Genomic DNA, 12,898 nt, shown 5'->3' on the forward strand with positions numbered 1-12,898 from the left:
CCGTGGCCTATTCAAGGACCTGATAGGCGGGGGACGCCCACCGATCAGATACTGATGACCTATGCTGAGATTACATCATCAGTATAAAATACTTGGAAAACCCCTTTAAAGGGCTTCTGTCAGCCCACTAAACCGTTTTTTTTTTTTTTTGCTTAATAATAACCCCTACACTGCAATTTATCCATACATAAGTAAAATAAGAATTTTGGTTCAGTAGAATTTGCTAAAACCCTATTTTTATAATATGTAAATTACCTTGCTACCAGCAAGTAGGGCGGCTACTTGCTGGTAGCAGCCGCATCCTCCGATGGTAATGACGCCCCCTCTGCTTGTTGATTGACAGGGCCAGCGGACGGGATCTTTCTCCGCTGGCCCTGCCTGTTTTCATTCAATATCTGGCGCCTGCGCCGCGGCCGTACCTATCTTCAATCGGCGCAGGCGCACTGAGAGGCGGCCACTCACTCGGCCGCTTCATCCTCAATGCGCCTGCGCCGATGACGTCACATCTACACCCCGCGCAGGCGCATTGAGGATGAAGCGGCCGAGTGAGTGGCCGCCTCTCAGTGCGCCTGCGCCGATTGAAGAGAGGTACGGCCGCGGCGCAGGCGCCAGATATTGAATGAAAACAGGCAGGGCCAGCGGAGAAAGATCCCGTCCGCTGGCCCTGTCAATCAACAAGCAGAGGGGGCGTCATTACCATCGGAGGATGCGGCTGCTACCAGCAAGTAGCCGCCCTACTTGCTGGTAGCAAGGTCATTTACATATTATAAAAATAGGGTTTTAGCAAATTCTACTGAACCAAAATTCTTATTTTACTTATGTATGGATAAATCGCAGTGTAGGGGTTATTATTAAGAAAAAAAAAAAAAAAACGGTTTAGTGGGCTGACAGAAGCCCTTTAATAATAGCAATTAAAAATTCTATAAATGGCAATTAATAATGTTAAACCATAGCAGTGTAAGCTCTGAGACCTCACCCATTGCAATAACTAAAGTGTTTGTGGAGCTGAAGATGGCCGGTAGACTGTAATGCAATTCTAGTGGGAAGATTGCTGAGCTAAGCAAAATCAGTGAAGTTGTAGATGCACTGTATGCCTTATTTGGGGGAATTTATCAAATCTAGAGAACTTTGGTACAAGTTTTTATGCATTTTTTGTAGTCAAGGCCAGTAGTGGATCCTAAGATCCTAAAGACAACTTTAATTCTCTTTTCATTCATGTTTGGCTACATGCACACGCAAATCGCGGATCCGCAAAACACGGATGGCGTCCGTGCGCGTTCCGCGATTTCTGGAACTGCACGGACAGCCTTTAATATAACTGCCTATTCTTGTCCGCAAAGCGCGGACAAGAATAGGACATGTTATTTATTTATTTTTTGCGGGGCCACGGAACAGAGTGACGGAGTGCTGCCCGCATCTTTTGCGGCCCCATTGAAGTGAATGGGTCCGCATCCGAGCCGCCAAAACTGCGGCTCGGATGCGGACCAAAACAAAGGCCGTGTGCATGAGGCCTTTTGGCTAAAAAAAAGACTCAGCAAAAACTGCATCAGCTAGGAATCCGCAAACCCTCAGGGAACATCTGGTGAGTAAGCGGCTCTGGTGGGATGAACATCGAGTGACTGCACATCATGGAAGCTCATTGTTAGGTGTGACACCGTGCATCCCGCTTACAACACAGAGGGCACTCCTTATTTTTTTTATAGGACATATCCATTACAATTATCCAAACCTTGCATACATTACATGTTATACCATAATTTAGCAGGGCTATTGGCAGGCACGCACTTGAAAACATGTTTTGCTCCATTTTTGGGATATTTGACTCCAATTTTCAGAAGAACTTTCATCTTGTGCCAAATGACAGCTCTCAAATCACTGATAGTCCATCTATACTGGTTGTATTATCTCCTAGGCATCTAGTAAGATGTAAAGGTTATGGTGTATATATGATAGGTTGTGCATTCAGAAATATGAAATATTCATGTACAGTATATGTGGTGGTGGAGAGCCCCTCCTTAAAGAGTTTTCCAGGATTATAATACTGATGACCTATCCTCAGGTCAATATCAGATCGGCAGGGGTCTAACACCCAGCATCCCCGCCGATCTGTGCAAGCGCTGCCTTCCCTTCATTGTTTACCTGTTCGCCATCGCAGCGTTGAGCAGGTGTAATTACAAGATGTCCCATTCACTTCAATGGGACGGCTCGTTCCTATTCAAGTGTACACTACAGAGCCGTCCCACAGAAGTGTATGGGACATCTTGTAATTACACCTGCTCAACGCTGCGATGTCGACGGCGAACAGGTAAACAGTGAAGGTGAGCGCAGCCTTCAACCAGCTGATCGGCAGGGGTGCCGGGTGTTGGACCCCAGCCAATCGGAAATTAATGACCTATCTTGAGGAATCCTGGAAAACCCCCTTAAAGGGATTATTCTTTTTTGTTTGCACCTATCAGTATTGTACTGAACCCCCTCCATTTCCGTTAGTATAAAATAAATTCAAGTCCTTAGTTCCGTCTATATCTTACAAGTGCTGCAAAATCTCTGCAAAGTAGGTCTTCTTCACTCAATAGGTCTTCTTTCAAATGGGATTTTCAGGTATATACCATAGCTCCACCATAGATCACTCAGGTCTACGGGGGAAAGCTATATTGGAGATATAGCCCTGAAAATCCTGTTTTCCTATGAAAGAGCAGCCTTTCCATTCCAGCTCTACATCTCTTCTCCTCCCTGCTGCTGCGGCTGTGACATAATGTTTTGGCTGTAGTGATGACATGTGGTATCCAGCACGAGACCACTGAGGCCAGTGATTGGTTGCAGTGGTCATGTGTAGTATACGGGTCCGACACTTCAGCAGCCAGAATAAGTCATCAATATCAGACACCTGGCACCTTCACTGATCAGCTGTTTCAGGCTGTCCTGGCAAAGAAAAAGAACTGCCTATGGAGCGAAAGCAGAAGGCTCCATACACTGTCCTTTCAGCTCAGCTATCATTCATCTGAATTGGAACTGAGCTGCAGTACCAGAGTATGGCCACTACACAGTCTATGGCGCTGTCTGCCTCCAGCTCCATACTTAGTGTAGTTTCCAGAGGCCCAAAACAACTTAGGCCAGGTTCTTCTGAACAGAAAAATAAAGAGAATAACGGATCCTGTAAAAAAAACAAACAGGTACTGAACATCAGTTATGCACATTTGGTCTCTGTTTAAGCCATTCCCATCTGAGATTCGTTACAAAATCCTGCAAATAAACAGTGATGTGAACCCAGCCTAATCATGGGGGTGCTGAGTGTCAAACACAACCGATCTGATATAGATGACCTATCTGTAGCCCGGAGAACCCCTTTACTGTAGTTTACTTGTTTGGTATATGTTGGAGATGTTCAGTGTCCCGTAAATATGTAAAAATATATATTTTGAAGGCTTTCCACCATTCCTGGCCCTTGGTGACACTGGTTATTAGGCACAGATTTTTTTTTTTTAAACTCTACATTTGATGGCAGGATACTTGGTAGTCATGTTGCTGCCTTGACTCCTTTGTGTAGGTTCTTCTACAAAGCTGAGCAGGCCACAGTGGCTTACCTTCAATGGATGCAGACCACGCAACTGCTACAGGAGGAGAGGGCACCTCAATGAACTTTTTGACTTGAAAACACAGCATTTTTACACAGCTGCCACTAGGGGGAGCTCAGTGCAAAGAGATGATTACAGTTTCCATTGCAGTCGGTTATAACTGTATAACGTCTTATGCACTGAGCTCTATAGTGGTAGATAGTTTTGTAACATTAATGGAGTGAAGCAGTGATTTAGAGTTGAATGGGGGAGATTTATCAATGTGCTTATGCCAGTTGTCTGGTGCAAAATCATTGGGAAATATGGTTGAAGTCAGATAAAATTTATTCCACTGAATTCCAATTCCACTCAAAATTTCTTTCACTTTTTCAATAAAAAAAAAAGTAAATTTATCAGAAATCTGGGGCATTGTGGTTTGTGTTCTACGTTGCCTGGGAGTGACTGGGTGGGGGCCTATACTAAGTTTTGCTGTAGGGCCCCATGAGAGCTGTGTACGCCTCCAGCAGGCCACCCAGGGGCGGATTTGCCATAGACCTTACAGGGAAATTTCCAGATGGGCCGATGCCCACGGGCCTGCCTGAACCCTCCTCACGGCCGGCCAGTGAAGGTTTTTGGGGATGTATTTTGTTCTGTTTGCAGTATTTTATGATGGGCTGTGATATTTGGCTTTGTTGTGGTGGTGTAATGACGATTTTTTTAGCAATATTTTTACGATTAATCGAGTATTCTAATAAGAAAAACCATATTTCTATTTCTTAAAGTGGTATAGCACATAATTGCACACACATAAGGCTTCATTCACAGCTGCAATATACCGTACATTCTGTCAGAAGAATAGCCGGAATGTACCATATCGGGTATAGCTGGATTATCTGCCGGCTGCTCCAGCGATTGACTGTAATGGGGTCAGGCCTTGTTACAGCAGTCAAGCTGGGTTTTGGCCGGACCAAAAAAAAAGCTTTGGACGATACGCAGCATGTATTCCAGAACATGGCCAGATGGCCTTGGACCACGTTATAGTCAATGAGAGCTTATAGCTGGTTGTATCCGGCTATACCCAATACTGTATACTGCAGCAGGCTGTTCTTCTGCCATGCCATCCATTGCCAGCCCAATTGCCATGTCTCCCACTCAGTGCCATCAGATCAGCCCCTCCATGCCATGTCCCCCACTCCCCCCGGTGCCATACGCCCCTCCATGCCATCCATTGCCATGTCCCCCTCCCCCAGTGCCTCCATGCCATCCATTGCCATGTCCCCCTCCCCCAGTGCCTCCATGCCATCCACCATGTCCCCCACTCCCCCAGTGCCATCAGATCAGCCCCTCCATGCCATGTCCCCAAACCAGCGCCATCAGCCTGTCTATGCCATCCATGTCTCATCCCCCACTCCCCCAGCGCCATCAGGCCCTCCATGCCATTGCCATCCATGTCCCTCAGCACCAACAGCCCCTTCAAATCACAGGTGCCCCCGCTCCCCGCTCACTTTATACTTACCTATCCTAGCAGTGCGCTGACATGGAGTCCGCAGGAGACCGACCGCGTCTTCTTCCCAGCATGCACTGGGAGGGACCTGACGTCACACACAGCGTCAGCCAGCGCGCTGATGATGTGTGCACGCAAGGCCCTGGCCAGTGCAGCGCGGTGCCGAGTCGGGAGGCCACGGAGCGGTGAGTGAGAGGCTTCACTTTACTCACGCTCCGCGGTCATGTGATTTTAAACGAATCGTCGATGCAGGGAAAATGCATTGGGGATTTTTTTGCCTCTATTACATCGATAAATCGTTTCAGCCCTAGTATAATTTGCCACAATATGGTATCGCTGGCCTGCCTTCCATCAGTATGGACCCGACTACAAAACGGGGCCACTTTTAGTATTTTTTCCAGGGCCTCTTTTAAGTTCCCAATCCGCCCCTGAGGCCACCTACTTTACAGAAAGTGGCTGGTTATAAGAGGGCAGTTAGGACACATGCAGAATCAAACATTTTCTATATGCTCGTATATATAGGTGTAATGTTTGCCCGCTTTGTAAAACAGCAGCAATATATACGGGCATTTTGAAATACATGTGCATTAAAGGAAATGAGTGACACGTTCACCTACTATTTCTATGCATGTTGAGTCATGTCATCCAGCACAATCAACAGGACCTTCATCTAGTGCGTGGTCCTACCGGCCTCATACCAGAGACTAGACTGCACTACTGCAGTGGCCGGGTCCGGTTTAGCAAGTTCAGTGGATGACGGCAACATTTTTTTCCATGCTCTAAATCAGTAATTATAATGACGAATGTTTTACACTGTAGGTGTGGCTGGACTTATATGACTATATGGGAATAAAATTGATTTAGTCATAGTATTAAAGATGAGCTAATTATACATGGAATGATTGGCTTTTTAGTTCTCAACCATATCAGGCCATTAATTCCTTAAATGGGCTAATAGTCATGTGATGCCGTAAAACCATACGTAATAACGCTGTGACGAGATCTGCTACAAAAATAGCATATACTGACACATACAAATATAAAATGGATAACATCATTATACCACTCCACCATGACCATATACCCTCTTAGATCCCAGTCATTAACCACTTCCAGACCGGGCCATTTACCCCCTTCCTGGCCAGGCCTAATTTTGCAAATCTGACATGTGTCACTTTAAGAGCGATAACTTTTTTATTTTTTGTTGAATAAGCTGCGTGAGGGCTTATTTTGTGCGGGACAAGCTGTAGTTTTTATTGGCACCATTTTGGGGTACATGTGGCTTTCTGGTTGCTTTTTTTCTAATTTTTTGGGAGGTGTCATTTTTCTATTTTCTTTTATATCGTTTACTTAATGGGTTAGATCATGGGATATTTTTATAGATCCAGTCATTACGGACACAACTATACCAAATATGTTTTTTTTTTTTTTTTTTTTTTACGTTTTACACAATAAAAACATTTTTAGAAAAAAAATCATGTTTTTGTGAGGGCTTGTTTTTTGCGGGATGAGGTGAGTCGTATGTACCCCAAAATGGTAGCAATAATAACGTCTATTATTGCTACCATTTTGGGGTACATACGACTTTTTGATTGATTTGTGAGGTGACAAAAAAAAGCTGTTTTGCCATATTTTTTTTTTTTTAAACCGTTCACTTGATGGGGTAGATCATGTGATATTTTTGTAGAGCCAATTGTTACGGATGTGGCAATACCAAATATATCAATTTATTTGAAAAAAATTCGTTTTACACAATAAAACGAATTCATGTTTGTGTGTTGCAAGTTTTTTATTTTTCTGTGTGGGGGCTCATTTTTTGTGGTATGAGGTGACGTTTTTATTGCTACCATTTTGGGGTACATATGACTTTTTGATTAATTTAACATTGTTTTTTGGGAGGTGATCTAGCAAAAAATTCTGTTTTGACGTAATGTTTATTTTTACGGTGTTCACCTGATGGGGTAGATCATAAGATATTATAATAGAGCTGGTCGTTGCGGACGTGGTCATACCAAATATGTCTATTTTTTATATTTTCTTCTATGTTTAACATTTTTTAAATAACAGTTTTGGGGGGAATTTTTAAATGTGAAACTTTTTTTTTTTTTTTTTTAATTTTTTTTATACACTTTGTCCCCCCATAAGGTCATACAAGACCTCTGGGGGACATTTAACTTCTTTTTTTTTTTTTACTATTGATTTCTCCTGTAACTGGGCTGACATAGTAGCCCCAGTTACAGGGGAAATACAGCCCCCAGAGAGGCTGTACAGCATAATACTGCACTGTACAGCCTCGGTGCAGGGCTGATTGTGGTCTATGAAAGACCCGTCAGCTCCTGCACTCCCCCGACCCCGGCGGTCACATGACCACCGGGCCGGGACAGGAAGTGGCATAGCGCTTCCTGATCTGTATACACAGCGCTTGTTGAGAGTTGTGTATACAGCGATCTATAAGGCAGGGACATACAGGAACGGTCCCTGCCTTCTCTCTGGGGTGTCCTGCTGTCACTAACAGCGGACCCCGTGCTCGGCAGCTGTACGATTAGCGTGCAGCTGCCATCTCTGAAAGGACGTTCCAGAACGTCCATTCAGAGATAAACCGACCGCCCAAGGATGTTTATAGTCAATGGGTGGTCGGGAAGTGGTTAATAATCCCATTTAAGCCCCCCACACAGGGACTTACAGGTGATTTCTCCTTTGACTGAGTTGTTCCCTTTCCTTTTTTTTCAGTCATTGACAGATCACTCTGACGTCTCCTGACCACAACTTGTTTCTGCATAAATGGACACACAGAACACGCCTATTTAGTAATAATGCCTCCTTTTATGCTCCTACTTAGTAATCATCCCCATTTAGGCCCCAGTCCCACTCAGAAGTAATTTCCATTTAGGCCTCAATAGATATAATGCCCCAGTAGTGCCATCTGTATATATAATGCCCCCCCAGTAGTGCCATCTCTACTTATAATTTCCCCCCAGTAGTGCCATCTGTACATATAATGCTCCGCAGTAGGGGCCTGTTTACATATAATGCCCACCAGTAGTGGTCTCTTCACATACAGTGCCCCCCAGTAGTGGCCTCTTTTACAATTAATCCCCCTGTATATATAATTCCCCTCCCCTATAGTGCCTGCAGTAGTGTCTACAAAAAATAAATAAAAATACTCACCTCATTCCCACTGTCTGTGATGCTGTCAGTCATTGCAACCATCCTGCACCGAACCACTGCCTCATAGGCCTCAGACCTAGCGGCCTTCAGCCTATGAGGCTGAACAGCGAGACACAGTTTCAGTCCCTGCTGTTCAACTTCGGCGACCCCTACAGACCAATACCAGATGATCCACAGCCCGGTATGGTCCATGGCCTGGTGGTTGGGGATCACTAATTTAAAGGATACATTTTTATTAGAAGCTAATTAAAGGGAACAAGAAAAAATCCTTAAATATTATTCAAATTGTTATATACACCCTTGTCAACTTTGCTGTATAGACTGGGACAGAATGAGCAGTGTCATCTCATTATTATTAGAGGGTGGACAAGTTAATGAAAGATCTGTGTTGTGAAGGCCTAAGGCCTCTATCACACTTGCGTTGTTGGGATCCGGCATGCACTTCCGTTGCCGGAGGTGCCTGCCGGATCCGTAACAACGCAAGTGTACTGAAAGCATTTGAAGACGGAACCGTCTTCCAAATGCTTTCAGTGTTACTATGGCATCCAGGACGCTATTAAAGTCCTGGTTGCCATAGTAGGAGCGGGGAGCTGGGGAGCGGTATACTTACAGTCCGTGCGGCTCCCGGGGCGCTCCAGAATGACGTCAGAGCGCCCCATGCGCATGGATTACGTGATCCATGTGATCACGTGATCCATGCGCTTGGGGCGCCCTGACGTCACTCTGGAGCGCCCGGGGAGCCGCACGGACGGTAAGTATGCTGCTCCCCCGCTCCCCGCTACACTTACCATGGCTGTCAGGACTTTAGCGTCCCGGCAGCCATGGTAACCACTCTGAAAAAGCTAAATGTCGGGTCCGGCAATGCGCCGAAACGACGTTTAGCTTAAGGCCGGATCCGGATCAATGCCTTTCAATGGGCATTGATCCCGGATCCGGCCTTGCGGCAAGTCTTCAGGATTTTTGGCCGGAGCAAAAAGCGCAGCATGCTGCGGTATTTTCTCCGGCCAAAAAACGTTCCGTACCGGAACTGAAGACATCCTGATGCATCCTGAACGGATTTCTCTCCATTCAGAATGCATTAGTATAATCCTGATCAGGATTCTTCCGGCATAGAGCCCCGACGACGGAACTCTATGCCGGAAGACAATAACGCAGGTGTGAAAGAGCCCTTAATAAAGCAAGATACAGTAGCAAAATATACATTAAATAAACAACAAAATGAGCCCTAGGTTGGAGCCCTCGGGATGAAAATTCACTTATTATACAAAAGTTCATCCAGACCAAAAAATCCCTTTAGGGGTCCCAACAAAAAAGTTTAATGTATATAAAACTAATTCTTTAATTGTACTTTTAAAATTAAACCTACAGACGACAGATCATGAACAATTAAAACTATCAGGGACTGGCAATATGTGACTTATAGTCTTGGAATTGCTGGGAGGACTGAGTGGGTGCTTTATTTATCTATATGTTTATGGATGTTATTACCACATTGTGTTATATGGAACAGACTCACGTCCCTCTGTCACCATCCACAGTGGCCACTGGGGACGGTTAGGACTTATCACAAATTGGCGATCAGGCAGCCACACTGTTTATTATAAGTCTGCGCAAATCTACTTGGCAGTTTTCTGCTCCATTCACTAGGTGCACACACAATGTGGCTGTCTGTATTACCACATATCAATTGTTCCCTGCCAGCGTTCATGCACTGTGGCTATTTGTATTACCACATACAAATTGCTCACTTATGGCATGTATACACTGTGGCCATTTGTATCGCCTCATTCAAATAACTCACTGCCAGTGTTCATACAATGTGGCTATTTGTATCACCACGTGCAGATTCACTGCCAGCGGTCACACAATGTGGTTAAATCTATCACCGCATGCAGATTGATCACTGCCAGTGTACATACATTGTGGCTGTTTGTATCACCATGTGCAGATTCACTGCCAGCGTTCACACAATGTGGTTAAATCTATCACCGCATGCAGATTGATCACTGCCAGTGTACATACATTGTGGCTGTTTGTATCACCATGTGCAGATTCACTGCCAGCGTTCACACAATGTGGTTTTTTTGTATCACCACACTCAGATTACTATCTGCCGGCGTTCCAGCCCATCCACATATGCCTCCACTCAGTCATGCATATGTGGATGGGCTGGAACGCCGGCAGATAGTAATTTGAGTGTGGTGATACAAACAGCCACACTTTTCAAACACTGGCAGTGATTAATCGGCATGTGGTGATACAAAAAAACCACATTGTGTGAACGCTGGCAGTGAATCTGCACATGGTGATACAAACAGCCACAATGTATGTACACTGGCAGTGATCAATCTGCATGCGGTGATAGATTTAACCACATTGTGTGACCGCTGGCAGTGAATCTGCACGTGGTGATACAAATAGCCACATTGTATGAACACTGGCAGTGAGTTATTTGAATGAGGCGATACAAATGGCCACAGTGTATACATGCCATAAGTGAGCAATTTGAATGTGGTAATACAAGTAGCCACAGTGCATGAACGCTGGCAGGGAACAATTGATATGTGGTAATACAGACAGCCACATTGTGTGTGCACCTAGTGAATGGAGCAGAAAACTGCCAAGTAGATTTGCGCAGACTTATAATAAACAGTGTGGCTGCCTGATCGCCAATTTGTGATAAGTCCTAATCGTCCCCAGTGGCCACTGTGGATGGTGACAGATGGACGTGAGTCTGTTTCATATACCACAATGTGGTAATAATATCCATAAACACACAGATAAATAAAGCACCCACTCAGTCCTCCCAGCAATTCCAAGACTATAAGTCACATATTGCCAGTCCCTGATAGTTTTAATTGTTCATGATCTGTCGTCTGTAGGTTTAATTTTAAAGGTACAATTAAAGAATTAGTTTTATATACATTAAACTTTTTTGTTGGGACCCCTAAAGGGATTTTTTGGTCTGGATGAACTTTTGTATAATAAGAAAATATACATTATGTGCAGATATAAGGCTCTATTTACATCACTCCTGTCACTTCTTGGTCTCTAGTGGAAGGGGTGTACTGCATCACTTCCTAAGGACTGTAGTAATCTGTGACAATTCTCTACCAATTGATAGCAATTCATTTCTGCTGCCATAAAGCACACACATCCTGCTGCACTTTCTATATCAGTGTTCCACATATTGCCATGGTGGCACGTATGATGTTATGGTGCTCCCCATGTGGCTCTGATGACCCTGCTTGTGGCTATCCAGCTAGCTCATGTCAGCACAGAATACTTAGAATACTATGTTACCTAGCAATACCAGAGTTACCATAGCATTACTAAAACTTGCTACTAAGTACATTTAAAACCATATCATTGGGTTTTATCACTAGTACAAGAGACTTGTGACTAGGTCATGTCTTTCAGTGGTTTTTAGCGTGTGTCTTATGTATTTTATGCAATGTTTTGATATTAAGGCCTTGTTCACACTTTACTGTTTTGACAGTGTTTTACATCACTTTAAAAAAAAATAATTGTTTTGAAAAAAGTTCGAAGAGATTGGAATCTAATTTACAAGTTTAAAACCAGGTGGTTTACAGGGCTTATTGCATTAGATGAAACGGTCACTGTTGTAAGACTTAACTATTGTGGCACAATTTTGCGTACAAGTATTGTGGCATTGTATGGCACTTGCCACATGTGACAGTAGCATCTGCTGTGTGTGACCAAGCCTAACATCCTATGGTCATATTAGGCTACTTTCACACTTGCGTTTTTGCCTGATCCGGCAGGGATCAGCAAAAAAAAACCTGCTTCCGTTACTGATAATACAACCATTTGCATCCGTTATGAGCGGATCTGGTTGTATTATCTTTAACATAGCAATGACTGATCCGTCATGAACTCCATTGAAAGTAAATGGGGGATGGATCCTTTTTCCATTGTGTCTGAGAAAACGGATCCGTCCCCATTGACTTGCATTGTGGGTCATGCCAGATCCGTTTTGCTCTGTATCCCATGACTGAAAGAAAACCGTAGCTTGCTGCGGTATGGGAACGCAACGGAACGGAATGCATTTTGGAGCATTCCTTTCTGTTCAGTTACGTTTTGTCCCCTTTGACAATGAATGGGGACAAAACGGAAGCATTTTTCTCCGGTATTGACTTGAGATCCTATGACGGATCTCAATACCGGAAAATGTAAAGGCAAGTGTGAAAGTAGCCTTAGCCCAGTAAAGGCCTCTGTCTCGCTAATTTCATGAAGCACTTATAGGGCAGTTATTACGCATTTGCTGCCTAGCATTTATAATTTGTACCTCTCTTGTATTGTATATGACTGCGGAGCACAATCCTTAAAATAACATTTTCTGGTTTGTTCCATTTTACAGAAAAAACATGGAGCTAGTGCAACAAGTGCAAGCACCAGTGCTGCAGCCGCTAGCAGTAGCAAGGTAAGGACAATGCCCTTCATGTCTACTACCTGTTTCACAGATTCGCTGGTCCGCAGAATTCAGTGGGAGAATCCGTTCATATATTGTTCTCAAAATCTCACGAAAAGCAAATCTCACCTCTTTACCAGTTCACCAATACAGCCTACTGTCCATCAAGTCTGCGAAGCTTGTACAGGGTGAAAAAGTTCAGCCATCTCTACTACTATTACTGCAAAACCCTCCAATTGTTGG

General features: G+C 44.2%; 1 protein-coding gene across 5 annotated transcripts in view; it reads left to right on the plus strand.

Annotated features, from left to right (window-relative positions):
* Positions 1–12,898, plus strand: part of CAST (calpastatin) — a 205,614-nt gene that overhangs the window by 64,783 nt on the left and 127,933 nt on the right. For all 5 annotated transcript variants that reach the window (XM_040421563.1, XM_040421568.1, XM_040421562.1 and 2 more), the window contains one exon: positions 12,605–12,667. In XM_040421563.1, the coding sequence (XP_040277497.1) occupies positions 12,605–12,667 (63 nt within the window). The remainder of the gene's footprint in view (positions 1–12,604; positions 12,668–12,898) is intronic.

Source organism: Bufo bufo, chromosome 2 (assembly GCF_905171765.1).
Source record: "Bufo bufo chromosome 2, aBufBuf1.1, whole genome shotgun sequence".
NCBI lineage: Eukaryota > Metazoa > Chordata > Amphibia > Anura > Bufonidae > Bufo > Bufo bufo.